The 15,646-nt window shown below is 41.5% G+C and overlaps 1 protein-coding gene across 2 annotated transcripts in view; it reads right to left on the bottom strand.

The window, feature by feature from the left end:
* Positions 1-583: 583 nt before the first annotated feature.
* Positions 584-15,646, bottom strand: part of LOC113425230 (transmembrane protein 132B-like) — a 157,166-nt gene continuing 142,103 nt past the window's right edge. For both annotated transcript variants that reach the window (XM_026687284.2, XM_087942980.1), the window contains 4 exons: positions 13,017-13,222; positions 7,949-8,222; positions 5,199-5,390; positions 584-2,336 (listed from right to left, as the gene is read on the bottom strand). In XM_026687284.2, the coding sequence (XP_026543069.2) occupies positions 1,203-2,336; positions 5,199-5,390; positions 7,949-8,222; positions 13,017-13,222 (1,806 nt within the window). In that variant the 3' untranslated portion in view covers positions 584-1,202. The remainder of the gene's footprint in view (positions 2,337-5,198; positions 5,391-7,948; positions 8,223-13,016; positions 13,223-15,646) is intronic.

Raw genomic sequence — 15,646 nt, forward strand, 5'->3', positions numbered from 1 at the left:
TAGCCTCAGACCAGGCAAGCTCTACAACTGAGGTCTCCAAACTTGGCAGCTTTAAGATTGGTGGACTTCAAGCTGGCTGGAGAATTCTGGGAGTTGAAGTCCACCAGTCTTAAAGTGGCCAAGTTTGGGGACCCCTGCTCTACAAACTTACCTCTGCTCAAAATCTTACTCTGCTTTTTCACATATATAAACACCCCACATGCCGATCTTCATAGCCTTGCTCTACTTTCTCCAGTTACCAAATGAGGAAGTGAGAAGGTCTCTACCAAAATAGAACACAGGAGTTTTATACAAACAAGCAATTTTTTTTCCACCAAAACAAAAAACAAAAACAAAAAAAACAACCCTGCTGCTTATTTAATCGGGGCACATTTGTTGCTGCTCCCAGTGAATATATCTATATATATTTCTTTTCTTTTTATTATCAACTAAACATGGTGCTGTCTTCATAGGACTATATTGCAGGATACTTTGGCACAACCAAGATTGAAAAGTCTTCTCAAAAGAAAAGGCATATAATGTACCGGGAAACACACCCACCCTCCCATCCCACCACTTCTGTCCTCCCACCCAAAAATTTAAAAAACAAAATTAAGAAAGCTCTTTAAACAATACTGCGAAACAAATGAACGGTATTAAAATGAAATTAAAAAGGGTAGATTGGCCTGTGTTGGCCATTTTGTTCTCTCTCTCTTTTTTTTTACAAGGAGGGTTGATTCCGGCTATGAAGACAGAATCTTGACTGTGCTTCTACAAAGATTTTCTAGGGGGGGGACAAATAAAAGAAATCAATCCCACCCCAACCCAGTCTCCAAAATGTTTTTTTCCAACGTGTGAAAACGTAACGGACCAACCTATCTTCTTTGTCTCGAGCTTGAACAGGATTGGCTATCGCAAGTTTCCGGTGGCGTACAAAAAGAAAAAAAGGTTCATTGTGTTCCTCCGAGATGTGTAGGTAGCTGTTTGGTATCCAAATGAACGAGAAGACAGCCAGGGTTTCCATCTCACGACCATCGTGAGGCCCCAGATCTCCCCCATCTGGAGAAGTGTTCCCCCATCATTGGCTGGGTTTCGCGGCTCCATCACCCATAAAACAGAAGGCATAAAGGTGAATACAAACATAAAAAGATAATTGTGTTTTGTTTTATATATATTTATATATGTATAGGTGTGTCTCTGTGTGTTTGTCTGTCTGTCTGTGTTTACATATGGTCCTGAAGTCTTTCCATATAGTCTCTAAATTCCTGGGACTCCCCTAAGTTCATATCTTGGCATACCCATTTGATGTTATCATCACTGTCAAAAAGGATGGAGTTGGTGTAAGGGCCACCATCTTCGGGCAGGATGGTGGTGTAGGAGGTGAATTTAACCCTCTTCCGCTTGGGCCCGGGAGGGTTGATAGGTTCATTTCTGAAGTCCTTGTCACAATCATATTCAGAAGACCGAAGGATCTGGTTGTGGAAGCTCTTCTGAGAACTTCCATTGAGGAGGAAGTTGCTTTCTTCAAAAAGCATCCCACGGTCCAGGATGGTGGTGCATTCATCAGAGGGGAGAGAAATGTCCACGGGACTCTCCAACAGCTCAACCTCGTTGCCCAGCCACACCCAGTCATGGGAATGGGGGATGTTCCCTTGCTCGCTGATGGTGAATCGTTTGTGACGGTACTTCCAGGCAAACGCCACACAGTTGATTAAGAAGACCAAGATGGCTAAGCAGAAGACGCAAAGAAGAGCATACATCCCAATCTCCAGGTCGGTTAAACCCCTGGAAACCAAGCTGAGATCACCGGGGTTATTCTGCCTTGGTACAGCCTCTTGGGTGGGAAAGCTTGTAGAAGTAAGCGAATGGTTTTGAAGGTGTTCCTCTCCATGAGAATTAATTGGATGGATGGGAGACTTAGAGCTTGCATTTGGGTTGGCCAACTCATCCCGATTCATGGAAGCATCGTGCTTGGACCAATCCTGCCCTGCTCTCTCCCCTTCCAGGGAGTTTTCTATCAAATTGCTTTTGAGACCACTCTCTGCATCTTTGCCATTCTTGCGCTCGGATGTTTTTCGGCCAAATTTCACCTTGATGTTCCCTTTCCCAACAGCCAAACTGCTCTTCCGCTTGGACTTCTGGCATGCCTCACTTATCACCAGTTCTATTTTAATCAACGGCCCTTGGCCTTCACCTTCAGACACCACTGTTGGCCAGTCATCTTCCTGGCTTTGATGGACAGACACCACCATTTCATCCAGTGAGGTGACCACCAGGGAGAAATCCTTCAGGTCGTAAATGTCTAAAGGGGTCACGGTTCCATCGCTAAATAAAAGCCAAGTGCTGAGCACCGCTTCCTACAGTGAGAGAGAGAGAGAAAAGGAGCAGAGAAATGTGAGAGGTAAAGGGAATGGGTGGCTCTACACAACAGGAGTGTTAAACTCAAAATCCAGCCCATGAGGTACTTAGATCTGGCCCACAAGGATGCCCTGGAAACAGCAAAGGACTGGCCTGCGGTGCCTCTGCCAAAGAAATCAGAGGTCACGAGGGCCACATGCAGCTTTCCCGAGCTCTGTTTTCGCTGGCAGAGGATTGCAGGAGGCTGTTGCATCCAAAAATGGAGGTTGGGGGCCCGTTTCCAGTGGCAGAGGGCTTAGGCCACCATGGGCACCCCCAACATGAGTAATGTCCAGCTGGCCACACCCACTCTGGCCCCCAGAGGTCAACCACAACCCTGATGCAGCCCTCAATGAAATTGAGTTTTGACATCCCTGTTCTACACAATTTCATTCAGTTCGGTTCAATATAAATGTAGGGGAAAGAGTAAGGCAGAGTTAAAAGAGCAATCAGCCTAGAATCCCGACATAGTCACAAGCAAACTTAGTCCAACCTCCCTTGAATTCCATGGACCCTTATCTAACTCCTAGCTGGTGCTAACCATTAGTTGAGAAGGTTCCTGTACATAGTCTTTTAGCAATAAATAGATTTAATTAGTCCTTCACTTGTGATATTGACCCAACTTTCTTGTCGGGCAAATGGTTATGACTGAGATTAAGTTAGAAGCAAGAGAACTGTGGTTGGATCTCTTGGGGGGGAAGGTTGAGAAATAGCACCCATCACAAGGACGCTGAACAGATTTGGGGTTGTGGGGGTCTCAAAGAGTTGGAAAAGCATTGGTGCCATTTGGGGGATCTGCTGTTTGAAGGATCTGCTGTTTCTCCTCTTCAGGGAAATCATACCGTCTGCTTTCATTGCCAGTCAAACCACACAGAGGGGCAGGAAGTGAAGCAGTAATAAAACAGATTTTTGCAGTATTAACATTTTAATCAAATTGAAAGTATTCCTTCTTTTCTTCCCCACCTCCACAAAACTGAAAGTCAATGTGGTGTTTTCACAGGATTGCAGATAGTGCTTTGATTTTTATTCACTGGGGAGGGGCGATTCCACTGATGATGGAGCAGAATGTTTGCAAAAAAAAGTGTACATTTGGAGAGGAAAAAAAGAACCCTTTAGATTACACGGAATTAAAAAAAAAATACAGTATACAGATGCTAAAGTGGATAAGACAGTGATCCCGGAGAGTCTGCTACGCTGGCTTGTTTTTAAAACAACCAACTGGAAATTGCTTTGCACACAAGTGGCTTTTAAAAGAATGAATGCTCAATTTTAACATAATCTTTCCATCTGCATGTCTCAGAATGCATTTTGCCTCTAAGCTATTCCAACCACTTTAATAAACGAGGCATCCTGAAATCAATCTGACCTTTTTCCCTGAAATTACCTGCCCAAATGTTTTTCCTAAGCCTGCCTAATTCTTTGAAATAATGTACCTTTGGGTTCCTCTCTTGATTTTTTGTTTGTTTGTTTGAGGCAATTATCTGAAAAACTGGGCAAACATTTTCCCATTGATCATCCTGGCTTGTTTCCAGTTTTCCAATCAGTGCACCTGATATACCAAAAATCCATATTCTTGTAGTTCTCACTCTATTTTATGGTTGAATATTGTCATTAGGGTAAAAGGGACAAGGGCTTAGCATATTTTTTTTCCAACAACCCAATACTTGAGATGGTTTCACCGCTGCTCTGAACATCTCCTCACTTGTTTGTCAGTCGGAGCTATAGATTATAGATTAAATGAGTTGGAAGGGACCTTGTAGGTCATCTAGTCCAATCCCTGCCCAAGCAGGAGACCCTACACCATTTCTGACAAATGGCAGTCCAGTCTCTTCTTGAAAGCTTCCAGTGATGAAGATCTAAAAAGCAAGTTTGCAGAAATTTGATTGAGAAGGCTTAGATGATACAGTAGTTTTAATTTTTTTAGGTACCATTTTCTATTTCAACAGTTTGTTGTATACTGCTCAGAGTTCCCTCTGCGATGGGCGGTTTAGAAATATGATAGATGATAGCTAGATAGCTAGATAGATAGCTAGATGGATGGATGGATAGATAGATAGATAGATAGATAGATAGATAGATAGATAGATAGATAGATAGATAGATAGATAGATGGATGGATGGATGGATGGATGGATGGATGGATGGATGGATGGATGGATGGATGGATGGATGGATGGATGGATGGATGGATGGATAGATGGAGAGATAGATGGATAGATGGATAGATAGATGGATGGATGGATGGATGGATGGATGGATGGATGGATGGATGGATGGATGGGTGGATTGAGAGATAGATAGATAGATAGATAGATAGATAGATAGATAGATAGATAGATAGATAGATAGATAGATAGATAGATAGATGGATGGATGGATGGATGGATGGATGGATGGATGGATGGATGGATGGATGGATGGATGGATGGATGGATGGATGGATTGGGTGGGTGGGTGGGTGGGTGGGTGGAGAGATAGATAGATAGATAGATAGATAGATAGATAGATAGATAGATAGATAGATAGATAGATAGATAGATGGATGGATGGATGGATGGATGGATGGATGGATGGATGGATGGATGGATGGATGGATGGATGGATAGGTAGGTAGGCAGGTTGGTAGGTAGATAATAGGCAGACAGACAGGCAGGCATAGAGATAGATGATAGACAGACAGAATCCAGTCTGGACAATGTACAAGTTTGTCCTTTGCATTAATACACTGGTCACTTCAGGTGTCTATCTTACAATCTCGTTTTCAGAGAAATGTAACATTCCTCTGTGTTTCCAATGGATGATGATCCCTAAATCCTTCCTACCTGTTTAGCTGCATGAAGAATATCCGAAGCAGAGGCTGTAGCAACCATCAATCTCTTATTCCCTTTATTTGTCTGGAGAGACAAGGACAGGCCCGCCACGAGTTGTACTCCGAGGTCCGTGATGGTCACTCTGTCCTCCAGTACAATCACGGTCTTCTCAGCCAGAATGGAATCGGACAGAGGAGAAAGGACCTTAAAATGTGAATTTGGGGGGGGAAAAAGGGTGAAAACTCACATGGCTCAACGTAAGACAGGCAGACAGTGATTTTTAAGCAAGAATTGGGGTCTTCAGAGCCATCATTCAGCTGGTCCACTGGAGGAAGAAGCAGATTTTTCTCCTCCCAATTAGTGGCCGTTGCAAAACTCAAACTCTCTCAAGTATTTCAACACTGCCCCAAACCTATCACCGGTTTAGCTTACAGAAAAGACTGTTAATCTAAAATCCTCACCTGTCTGCTTGGAAGTCTCACTGAGTTCAACAGAACTGACTCCCAAGCAAGAAGGTAGAATGTGGAGGGCTTCCTTAGAACTTTTGAAAGTTGAGCATTTCTCACCGTTTTTTTTGAATCCCCAACCTATCTTCCAATTTCAGCCTTCAGACTTATTACCTGCAAACCTGCTTCACTACCTCAGCAGGATGCGATTTCTAAAATATCCCCCAAGTCAGTGGTGGGATTCTAATTTTTTTTTTACTACAGGTTCTGTGGGCATGGCCAGGTGGGCCCTGCCAAGTGGGTGTGGCCAGTCGGTTGTGTGATTGGGTGAGCGTGGCTATGTGGTCATGTGACTGGGGGGGTCAAAAGTCTTTTTTTTCTTTTGCAGCACCCCGCCTGTGCCCCATTTTTGGCCTATTGGGCCTCAGGGAAACCTCCTGGGTGCTGAAAAAAGCATTTTGAAGCCTTCCGAGATAAGTACAACTGCAAGGGGAAGTGGATCAGCTGTACCATGCAATTTAGATTAGCCAGAAAGCAAGAAATCCAATGATTTCCTGCTTTCTAGCGAATCTAAATCACGTGGCACAGCTGATCGTTGCCCAGCTGTTCCTCGAAAATACTGGTTGGCTGAACTGGTAGCATTTTTTTTAACTACCAGTTCAGGTGAACCAGGCCGAACCGGCAGCATTTCACCCCTGCCACAAGTTCACAGCTAATGTGTCTTCATGGAAACCATTGGTTTGATTCGGCCTTCTAAGCTCTCCTCAATATTCAGTAAGGTGTGGTCTATGTTCTATCAAGGTTGGGTTTTAGTGTAGTGTATCCGAAGTTTTTCGCCCACGCTATCATCACTTTCTTTCCCCTGTTCGTGTTCCATTTTGTAACTTAATAAATGATTATGTATTTTCTTTATTCATTTTTTATCCATCCCTCAAAATATCTGATCAAGTATTGTTGGCTCTTTATAGAATCCATGTATCTTTGCATCTTTCATATATCTTGTTGTATTTGCAAGTATGGCCACATCTATTCCTTGGTTTTGCAATTCCTGTGTCATTTTTAGTTCCCCATCTTCATTTAAGCTATCTGTGTATATTACAATTCTTTCCAAGTTAATAACATTTGGATGTATCAGTGCTTCCATTGTAGAAAGTCAGACTGGTCAAAAAAAAGTCAAACCTACAGTTTTTTCTTACTTTTTCCCCACACTAAAAGTAATGCATTTCTTACATAATGTCTTTGAAAGTATCTGTGTATCTTTTATTCTTTTCATACCACAAAAAAGCATGCCACCCCAGCTGAAGATCGTGTTCCTCCAATATTAATCATCTTCTATGTCTCAGATTTACCCACTCTTTCAGCCAGGTAAGTACCGATGCCTGATAATAATTTGCAGATGATACAACAGTGGTGGGACTCATCTCTGGGGGGGGGGGTGAGTCTGCCTATCGAGACAAGGTGGACCGGTTGCTTTCGTGGTGTGGAGACAATACCTTCGTCCTCAACACCCATAAGACCAAGGAACCTATAGTGGACTATAGAAGGAAGAGATCAGACCTCCAGCCCTTGCTTATTCTTGGAGACTGAGTGGAGCAAGGGACCAGTTTTAAGTTTCTGGGTGTTACCCTAAAAGAGGACCTGACCTGGGGGGCTCACATTGCAGCCCTGGTCAAAAGGGCCCAGCAGAGATTATACAACCTGAGACTTCTCAGAAAACAACAACTGAATGAAAAACTGCTGGTGATCTTCTACCGCTGCACCATTGAGAGCATTTTAACTTACTGCACCTTTGTATGGTTTGCCAATTGCACAGTGGCAGATAGGACAGCATTCCAGAGGGTGGACATCATTGCCCAGAAGATCATGGGTTGCCTTCTCCCCTCTTTGGAAGAGCTTTACAGCTCCCGCTGCCTTAAGAAAGTTCAAAACATTCTCAAAGATCCATCTCATCCTGGGAACCCTTTTTTTTTTTTTGCACGATTACCATCAGGCAGATGGTACAGGATAATAAAAACAAGGACAAATAGGCTGAAAAACAGCTTCTATCCCAGGGCAGTAGCTCTGTTGAATTCTATTGTATAGTGCAGTGTTGGTGTGGTGTCGGGGGTTTCCGGTTCAATCTGTGAAGGGTGAAGGATGTGTGTTTGTGTTTATTTTCATAGTCATGGTGTGCACTGGAGATGGTGTTTGATTTCGTTGTACGAGGTGCAATGACAATCAAGTAAACTAAACTAAAAAGAAAGCTTCCAATCTGGTAACCCAAAACCTCCGTTGTCTTTAGATTCTTGCAACAAGGTTGGGGTTTTGCATCATTACCTGGACAGTTGTAATCCCTTGCTCCCGACCAATCAGAACTCGCCCCCCTTGTAGCTTGGCTACTTTGGGCTCTTCCACCTTCATGAAGTCAGCCACCAGGTCTGTGATGTCAAACTGCCACTCAGAGCTGAGCATGTAGGTCAGCTGTCCTCCGAGGTCAGAGGATTCTGCCACAAACTGAGTCAGGACACGCACCATGGCGTGCTGATACTGGAGGGTGCAACCTTTGCCCTTCTTCTCGTCATCCTCTTCCTCGTCGCTGTCACGGGTGGGCCTGTCAAGGCAGATGTGCACATCATGAGAAAGGTGTCGGTTATGTTGAAGAACGGCCTGATTTTGTTTTCCCCAGACAGATAGTCCTTGGCTTACGGCCACAATTTAGACCAAAAATTTCCATTGCTAAGCAAGGTAGTTATTAAATGAGTCATAGCCTGAATTGATCAGAATTTATTTGTCTATCACCTGTCTGTGTCTATCATCTATCTTTCTCTCTCTCTATCTGTCATTGTCTATCTATCTGCCTTTCTCTCTCTCTATCATTGTCTATCATGTATCTATCTATCTATCTATCTATCTATCTATCTATCTATCTATCTATCTATCTATCTATCTATCCTTCTATCTATCTGCCATTCTCTCTCAAACATTCTGTCTGTCTGTCTTTCTCTTTCTCTATTCTCTATGTATGTTGTATCATGTATGTATGTATGTATGTATGTATCTGCCTTTCTCTCTATCATTATCTACCATATCTATCTATCTTTACCGCTCTCTCTCTCTCTTAGTCTGTCTGTCTATCTATCTATCTATCTATCTATCTATCTATCTATCTATCTATCTATCTATCTATCTTCCTCTCTCAATTCATCTATCTATCTATCTATCTATCTATCTATCTTCCTCTCTCAATTCATCTATCTATCTATCTATCTATCTATCTATCTATCTATCTATCTATAATCCATCTATTATTCTATCTATCTATCTATCTATCTATCTATCTATCTATCTATCTATCTGTATGTCTATCTATCTATCTATCTATCTATCTATCTATCTATCTATCTATCTATCTATCTATCTATCTATCTATCTATCTATAATCCATCTATTATTCTATCTATCTATCTATCTATCTATCTATCTATCTATCTATCGTATCTATCATCTATCTATCTATCTATCTATCTATCTATCTATCTATCTATCTATCTATCTATCTATCTATCTATCTATCTATCTATCTATCTATCTATCTATCTATAATCCATCTATTATTCTATCTATCTATCTATCTATCTATCTATCTATCTATCTATCTATCTATCTATCTATCTATGTGAACCATGAGGTTGTTACATAAACCCAGCAACTCCAGCTTCTCCCGTTGACTTTGCTTTTCAGAAGCTCTTTGGGCAGGTTGCAAATAGTGATCATGTGACCCAAGGATAGTGCAACTGTGATAAATACAAGTCAGTTGCCAGCACCCCAATTTTGATAAGGGGACTATGAGGGTGCTCCAAGGGTCATCATTGGGAGGACAGGTTGTAATTCATTTTTTTGTTTTCAGTGCCATTGTAATTTGGATCAGTCGCTTAAACAAGTGGTTGTAAGTTGATGCCTATCTCTACATCCAAAGATTGAACTCTTCGACCAACGACTGGGCAGGGAAGAGCAAGCTTGCATAGATTTTTTTAAAAAAGAGGCAGGATTATCAAAATGTAAAGAGCATAAAACTGGCTCATTAGCCAGCCATTATCAAGTGCGAAACGTTCCTTCTGTCTTCTCAGCTCTTGGCCCTGCAAAGGTGATGCAGGAACTTTAACAAGGGAATAATTATCTTCTAGCCATGTAATGAATCAAAATAAATGTCCTTATACAGGCCATCAGTCTTAGCCTGCCTCACTCCCAACTCTGACTTGACTTTAATCTAAATTTATTCATTTCATTTGCTGTGATCAAGACTGCTTCAGTTCAGAAGCCGGTTTTTCTATTCGGTGCGCCCGTAGTACATTAATCCTGAGGAGATACCTAACCAGAAACCAAATTTCCATCTGGGAGGCTCCTCTAGTGGGGAATGAATCATAACAAGCCTGGGAAAAGTTGGTCATGAGACGGATGGGACTAGTGAGGACTTCCCAATGTGAGAAGTTTTCAAGTGGGTCCCTGCGGTGGCCATTGAATCAACTAGATCAGTGTTTCTGCATCTCAACACCTTTTAAGATACATGAACCTCAACTCGCAGAATTCCCCAGCCAAAATTCTGGAAGTTGGAGTCTACACGTCTTAAAGTGGCCAGCTGGGGAATTCTAGGAGTTGAAATCCCTACATCTTAAAAGTTGCTGAGATTCAGAAACACTACATTAAATGTCCCAAAGGTGCTTTTTTTTTTTTTTCCCAGAAAGACAACTGGACTTTCTTGGGATTGTTTTTTTTTTTCTTCTTGAAAACATTTCACATCTCATCCAAGAAGTTTCTTCAGTTCTTCTTGGATGAGAAGCGAAACATTTTCAAAGAAAAAAACACAAGAAAGCCCAGTTGCCTTTTGGAAAAAGCATTTAATGTCAAATGCTGAGGAAATCAGGAGATTCAGACAGTTAAATGAGCATCAAGATTTACTGCAGGCTTAAGCTCTCTATAAGAATCTGCTCAACTAGCAGTGGGGGAAATGAGTGGGAGATAAGAGAGGCATTCAAGGTGGGCTGGACTTAGATCTCTTGCAGGTGCACAGGGACTCGTGACTTATGGCATGTTTGACCCCTCCCTCGGGCTCAGCCTGATCATCTTCTAGACCTTTGGGACAACCATGATCTGGATGACTGAGAATCTCCACAGATCTTATACTAGATGTTCTCCAAGACCTCTTTCACCCTATGATTGCAACCCATTTGCTACAATCTGGGATAATTAAGTTTTTTTTAATCCAGCATTATTTTAGGTATTGGAAGAAAGCTTTCCTATTTCCCAGGTTATTTTGGGGCAAGGTTAAACTTATTGAGTCCCCTCAATGCTTCTCTTGGCACTAATCTCACTTCCCCAATCCTCTTGATCGCCAAAATCTTTCTTCATGTGCATTTCGAAACATCAAAACAGTCTATAGGGGTTCCTTTTTATATTTCTATTGAAGCTGCCCTATCTGGAGCTCCAGGAGTTTAAGTTCTGGACTGGTGCTGGTCTGTTTTGAAGACCTCCGTGTCTGAAATCCATTTATTTGGATTATTTACAACTAAAAGAAGAAATTTCTGCAGGAGACCCTTAAAAAGAGAGCGACAGAGAGCGAGAGCAAGCTGGCAGACCACATTTAACTGTCATTTTCACACAACTCTTTTCCCATCTCTGCTTTTTGCCTGAACGACGACAACAAAAACCCAAACTTGGCGAAAAGATGTGCCCTGTGGCTTGGCATTATTCGAAAGAACGGTTGGTGGGGACAGTTTACCGGCTTGCAAACAGCACAGCAAGTTTTCAGCTGGCTCGATCGATGCAAGCCAGATGCCTCTTGGGGTTAAATTTTGAAAACGCGGCATCATGTTGAAAGTTAGAACACTTGGCAGCTGAATTGCACGGGCGAGGCTGAGTTTATTCCTGCCTTGGCTATCTCGCCACAAATGGTCCAGTCAAACATTTGCAGATGCAAACTTGAAACAATGCGGCAGACGGGCGTCTGACGTGATGTATCTTTTTGATCCGCCAAAGGATGTATTTTTCTCTATTAAATTTTTGCCAGCCTCAACAATACGTGCTTGACTACATTTAATGGGTTGCATAGAAGGCTGGCACTCATTTTGTTGATCTGTCTTTGAGGAGAAGAAGCGGAACTCAAAATAACTTTTGCACACGGATGGACCCAGGTTTAAATTCCGAAAGGATAAACAGATATGTGGTGTGTAGACTAGACTGTAGTCAAAAGAGACTACATTAGAGGGGTGGAAAGATCTAATTTGGCGAAGATGAACAAAATTAGGAAATAGATTTGAAGTGCAGTGAGATTTTCAGCATCCAAATCAGCTGTTCCTATTTGAAAATTATTTCCGGATGTATTCTACAGACCTGGTCTAAAACAGGATATTAACTTTTTCTGCATCTTTCCATTTATTTTACAATTTCTGCATGCACAAATACACGACATCGCTACAGCTTAAAATGCAATTCCATGATTTGTGAAATACTGCCTTTAAAAAAAAGCCAATCATTTTCAACAATTTCTAGAGGGAAAACCCCAAATATGGATATGTTTGTTGTGAAATCCTTTGCTTGGGCTGTTTTCTCAATGCACAGAAGCATCTGGATGAAATGTAATTGATGGAATTACATTTACAATTTCTATAAGAAGATCTTTTACATGCTTCTGCTGAGAATATTTGTCCAGGGTAAGGAATTCAAGGGCGTGAAATATATTCAAGAAAAAAAGAAAAGATCAGGAATAATTGGAAACCAGCAAGTTACATAATAAGCACCTTGCTGGTTTTAGACTCTTGGAGATTAGCAAAAGAATTCTTCAAGATTTGTTGGAAGAAGACAATCCGTAGGACATTAAGCCCACTTCTTTAAACCAGGTTTGATTAGAGGTTGGTTCACCCAAGCCTGTCAACTATCTTTGTCCTTAGTTGATTCAAGTGATGTAGTGAAATAAATGGATCCTTCAATTGCCATTGACTTCGAGTCAATATGAATGTCCTTGTTGGATCCTAGTAATTTAATGCAAGAAGTTATTAAAACTATTTAAAGCCCACATCTGAATTCAGACTGGCCAATGATTTGGTAGGAATTTAAGTAGGAGATTAAAACACGAATCCATCTCTCTTTTTCTTTTCATTTTCCAATTAAATGAAGCCAGTTCACTGTGTGAAATATTTACCACGGGGTGCCAAATTCCTTATTTCAACTGATAACACTTCCATCTACAAGAGGTTGGGGATTAACAGTCAGAGGAGAAGACCATCTTTAACAGGCAGAGCTTAGAAATTTCTGCAAGGCAACTGGTTGGTGGCGTTAGTTGATGGGATATTGCATCAGAAGGACTACTGGCAGATTCCCAAGAACAATATACAGGATGTTGATCCCATACCTTTTGTTGGAGGTGACGGGAATTCTCCAACCTTTGATCTGGCTCAGTTCGGTATCAGAGATCTCAATTTGCAACGGGAGCCGTGGAACCCATACAGTGATTTCTAGCTGAGTGGTAAAATGCTGGTAGGTGAAGTTCACAATGGCGTCCACTTTGCTTTTCATTTCCTTCCCGTTCACAAAGATGGTGTCGCAGTTGTCTGAGACCTGTAAAGGAAGAACACAAGCAGACCCTGAAGTGAATAATGAATAAATCCAAGGGGAAGGGGGTTAAGGTTAGCCCCACACCAGAAAATAACAGGATTTTAGAAGTCTCTATCTCTTTGTCGGGAGAAAAAAAAAGCAAGAATAATGCATTTCCTTCAATATAAGAGCAAGCAACTCTGTGTCTTGGGGTTAAATCCTACTAGCCCTAGCCAACATGACTATAGTATAGTCCAAAACATCTGGAAAAGACCAGGTTCAGATCTTGGTTGGATCAGTCATGTGGGTAGCTCCCAACATTAACACATGACTTGCCATGATGACTTACAAATAATGAGTTAGATCAGAACTCTCCACACTTGGCAACTTTAAGACTTGTGGACTTCAACTCCCAGAATTCCTCAGCCAGCCAGCCAGCCAACAATTCTAAGCTAATGACATGTTTGACTCCACCCCACCCCAGCTCTTCCTGCTTTCCTACAATTAGTTTGATAACCACTTTATATTTACAGCTCACTTAGAGAAAAATGCATATGCCAGCAGAGAAAGAAGAGAGATATTTTGATAATCCTCAAATAGAACAATCACTCTCTTTTGGTATGAGAAAAGAAGGTGGGGTGGAAAAACCCAACTACCGAGAATCTTAGAACGATAACACCATTCATATATTCCTTTAGGCATGGAGGGGGCACATGTTTGAATTCTATTAGCGGGGATTGACTCTGAACTGATCTTGCTTATTAGGCTTTTCTTTTAGACAAAAATTGAATCTGCATCGGGTTTGTCATCCTGGACTGCATTTATTGGGAAACGAATCAGTCTGATTATCTTGCGTTTTCAGTTCATGCTGGAAATGATGAAAAAGAGAATTATTTTCCCTGTCCTCCATCCCTCCCTTTTCACAGAAAGAGAAGATATTGGAGAAATTCTCAGCTTAGATTTTGTTTGTTTGTTTTTAATCTCACTGGAAATTTAGATTGTCTCTACTTGGGGGAAAAATACAATGGGAAAGGTTTATTAGTAAGTTTCTCTCGGCTTAGCAATAGCACTTATATACCGCTTCACAGTCCTTCTCCTCTCTAAGCAGTTTACAGAGTCAGCCTCTTGCCCCCAACAACCTGGGTCCTCAACCTTGGAAGGCTGAAAGGCTGAGTCAACCTTGAGCTGGTCAGGATCGATTAGAGGACAATAAGGCTGTCTCAAAGTCAAGACCCTTCCCTTCCTTTACTGAATAAGGGTGGCAAGGACCTTGTAGGTCTTCTAGTCCAACCCCCTGCTCAATGAAGACCCTGTATCATTCCAGGCAAATGGCTATCCAATCTCTTCTTCAAATCCTCCAGTGATAGAGCACCCACAACTTTTGGAGGCAAGCCATTCCAGTGGTTAATTGTCCCCACAATTAGGAACTTTCTAGGTTGGATCTCTCTCTCTTTGATCTTTCACACATTGCTTTTTCTCCTGCTCTCAAGTGCTATGGAGAAAGGTCGACCTCCTCTTCCCTGTGTCAACTCCTCTAATATTGAAAAGCTGCTATCATGTGACCCCTAGTCCTTCTCTTCATTAGACTAGACATACACAGTTCCTTGCTCATGTCCAGTCTAACATTTTTATTGGATTATAAGATAAAATAAGATTCAAAATACAAAAGTAAATAGGAAAGTGGTAGGGCAGAAGAGGGGGAAGAGAAATGAAGGAGGATAAGAAAAAAACCAAAAAAAACACTGACTTCCAATTCTCACTATTGCAGTAAAATAAGGCATTAACATCAAATCAGAAACAAAAGTTCTTATATTTCTTTTCTTTAATCAAAATAGCCAATTTTGCCATCTCAGCCAACTCCATCAGCTTCTGCATCCATTCATCCATGGTAGGCATCGAAGTGTTTTTCCATTTTGGTGCATACAATAGTCTTGCTGCTGTTGACATATATAGTAGAAAAGTTCCAATTTTTTTTTCTCCAGGTCTTTTTCCATTAGACACAAAAGGAAAAGTTCTGGTTTCATCTTTATCTCTGTTTTCAAAAAAATTTCTGTATTAAAATAAGAATCATACTCCAAAATGGTTTTGCTTTATCACAGGGGTGTCAAACTGGATTTCTTGGAGGGCCAGATCAGCACTGTAGTTGTCCCCCTTGATCTTGCTTTTTTCCCCCATCCCTCTGGATGTATCATCCAATGAAAAACATCCGTTGTCAAGAGTCATCAATCATGCTCTCCAATTAGATTTTTGCAGGGCAGAAGTTTCAGTCATCTAATCAGTCTCTGAGGAAAATATGAATGGAATGTACTTTCGATTCCACACTGCTGCCTGCTCTTTGAAACTCCCCCCCTTCTTTCTGTTGTCAATTATAAAAAGTGTATACAAAATGTTTTATGAGTTGACAGTTATTGCAAAATCCCCATTCTCTCCCCACCTCACTAACCTGCT

Source organism: Notechis scutatus, chromosome 13 (assembly GCF_049901735.1).
Source record: "Notechis scutatus isolate UNSWTSFEM ecotype Mainland chromosome 13, rNotScu1.2, whole genome shotgun sequence".
Lineage (NCBI taxonomy): Eukaryota > Metazoa > Chordata > Lepidosauria > Squamata > Elapidae > Notechis > Notechis scutatus.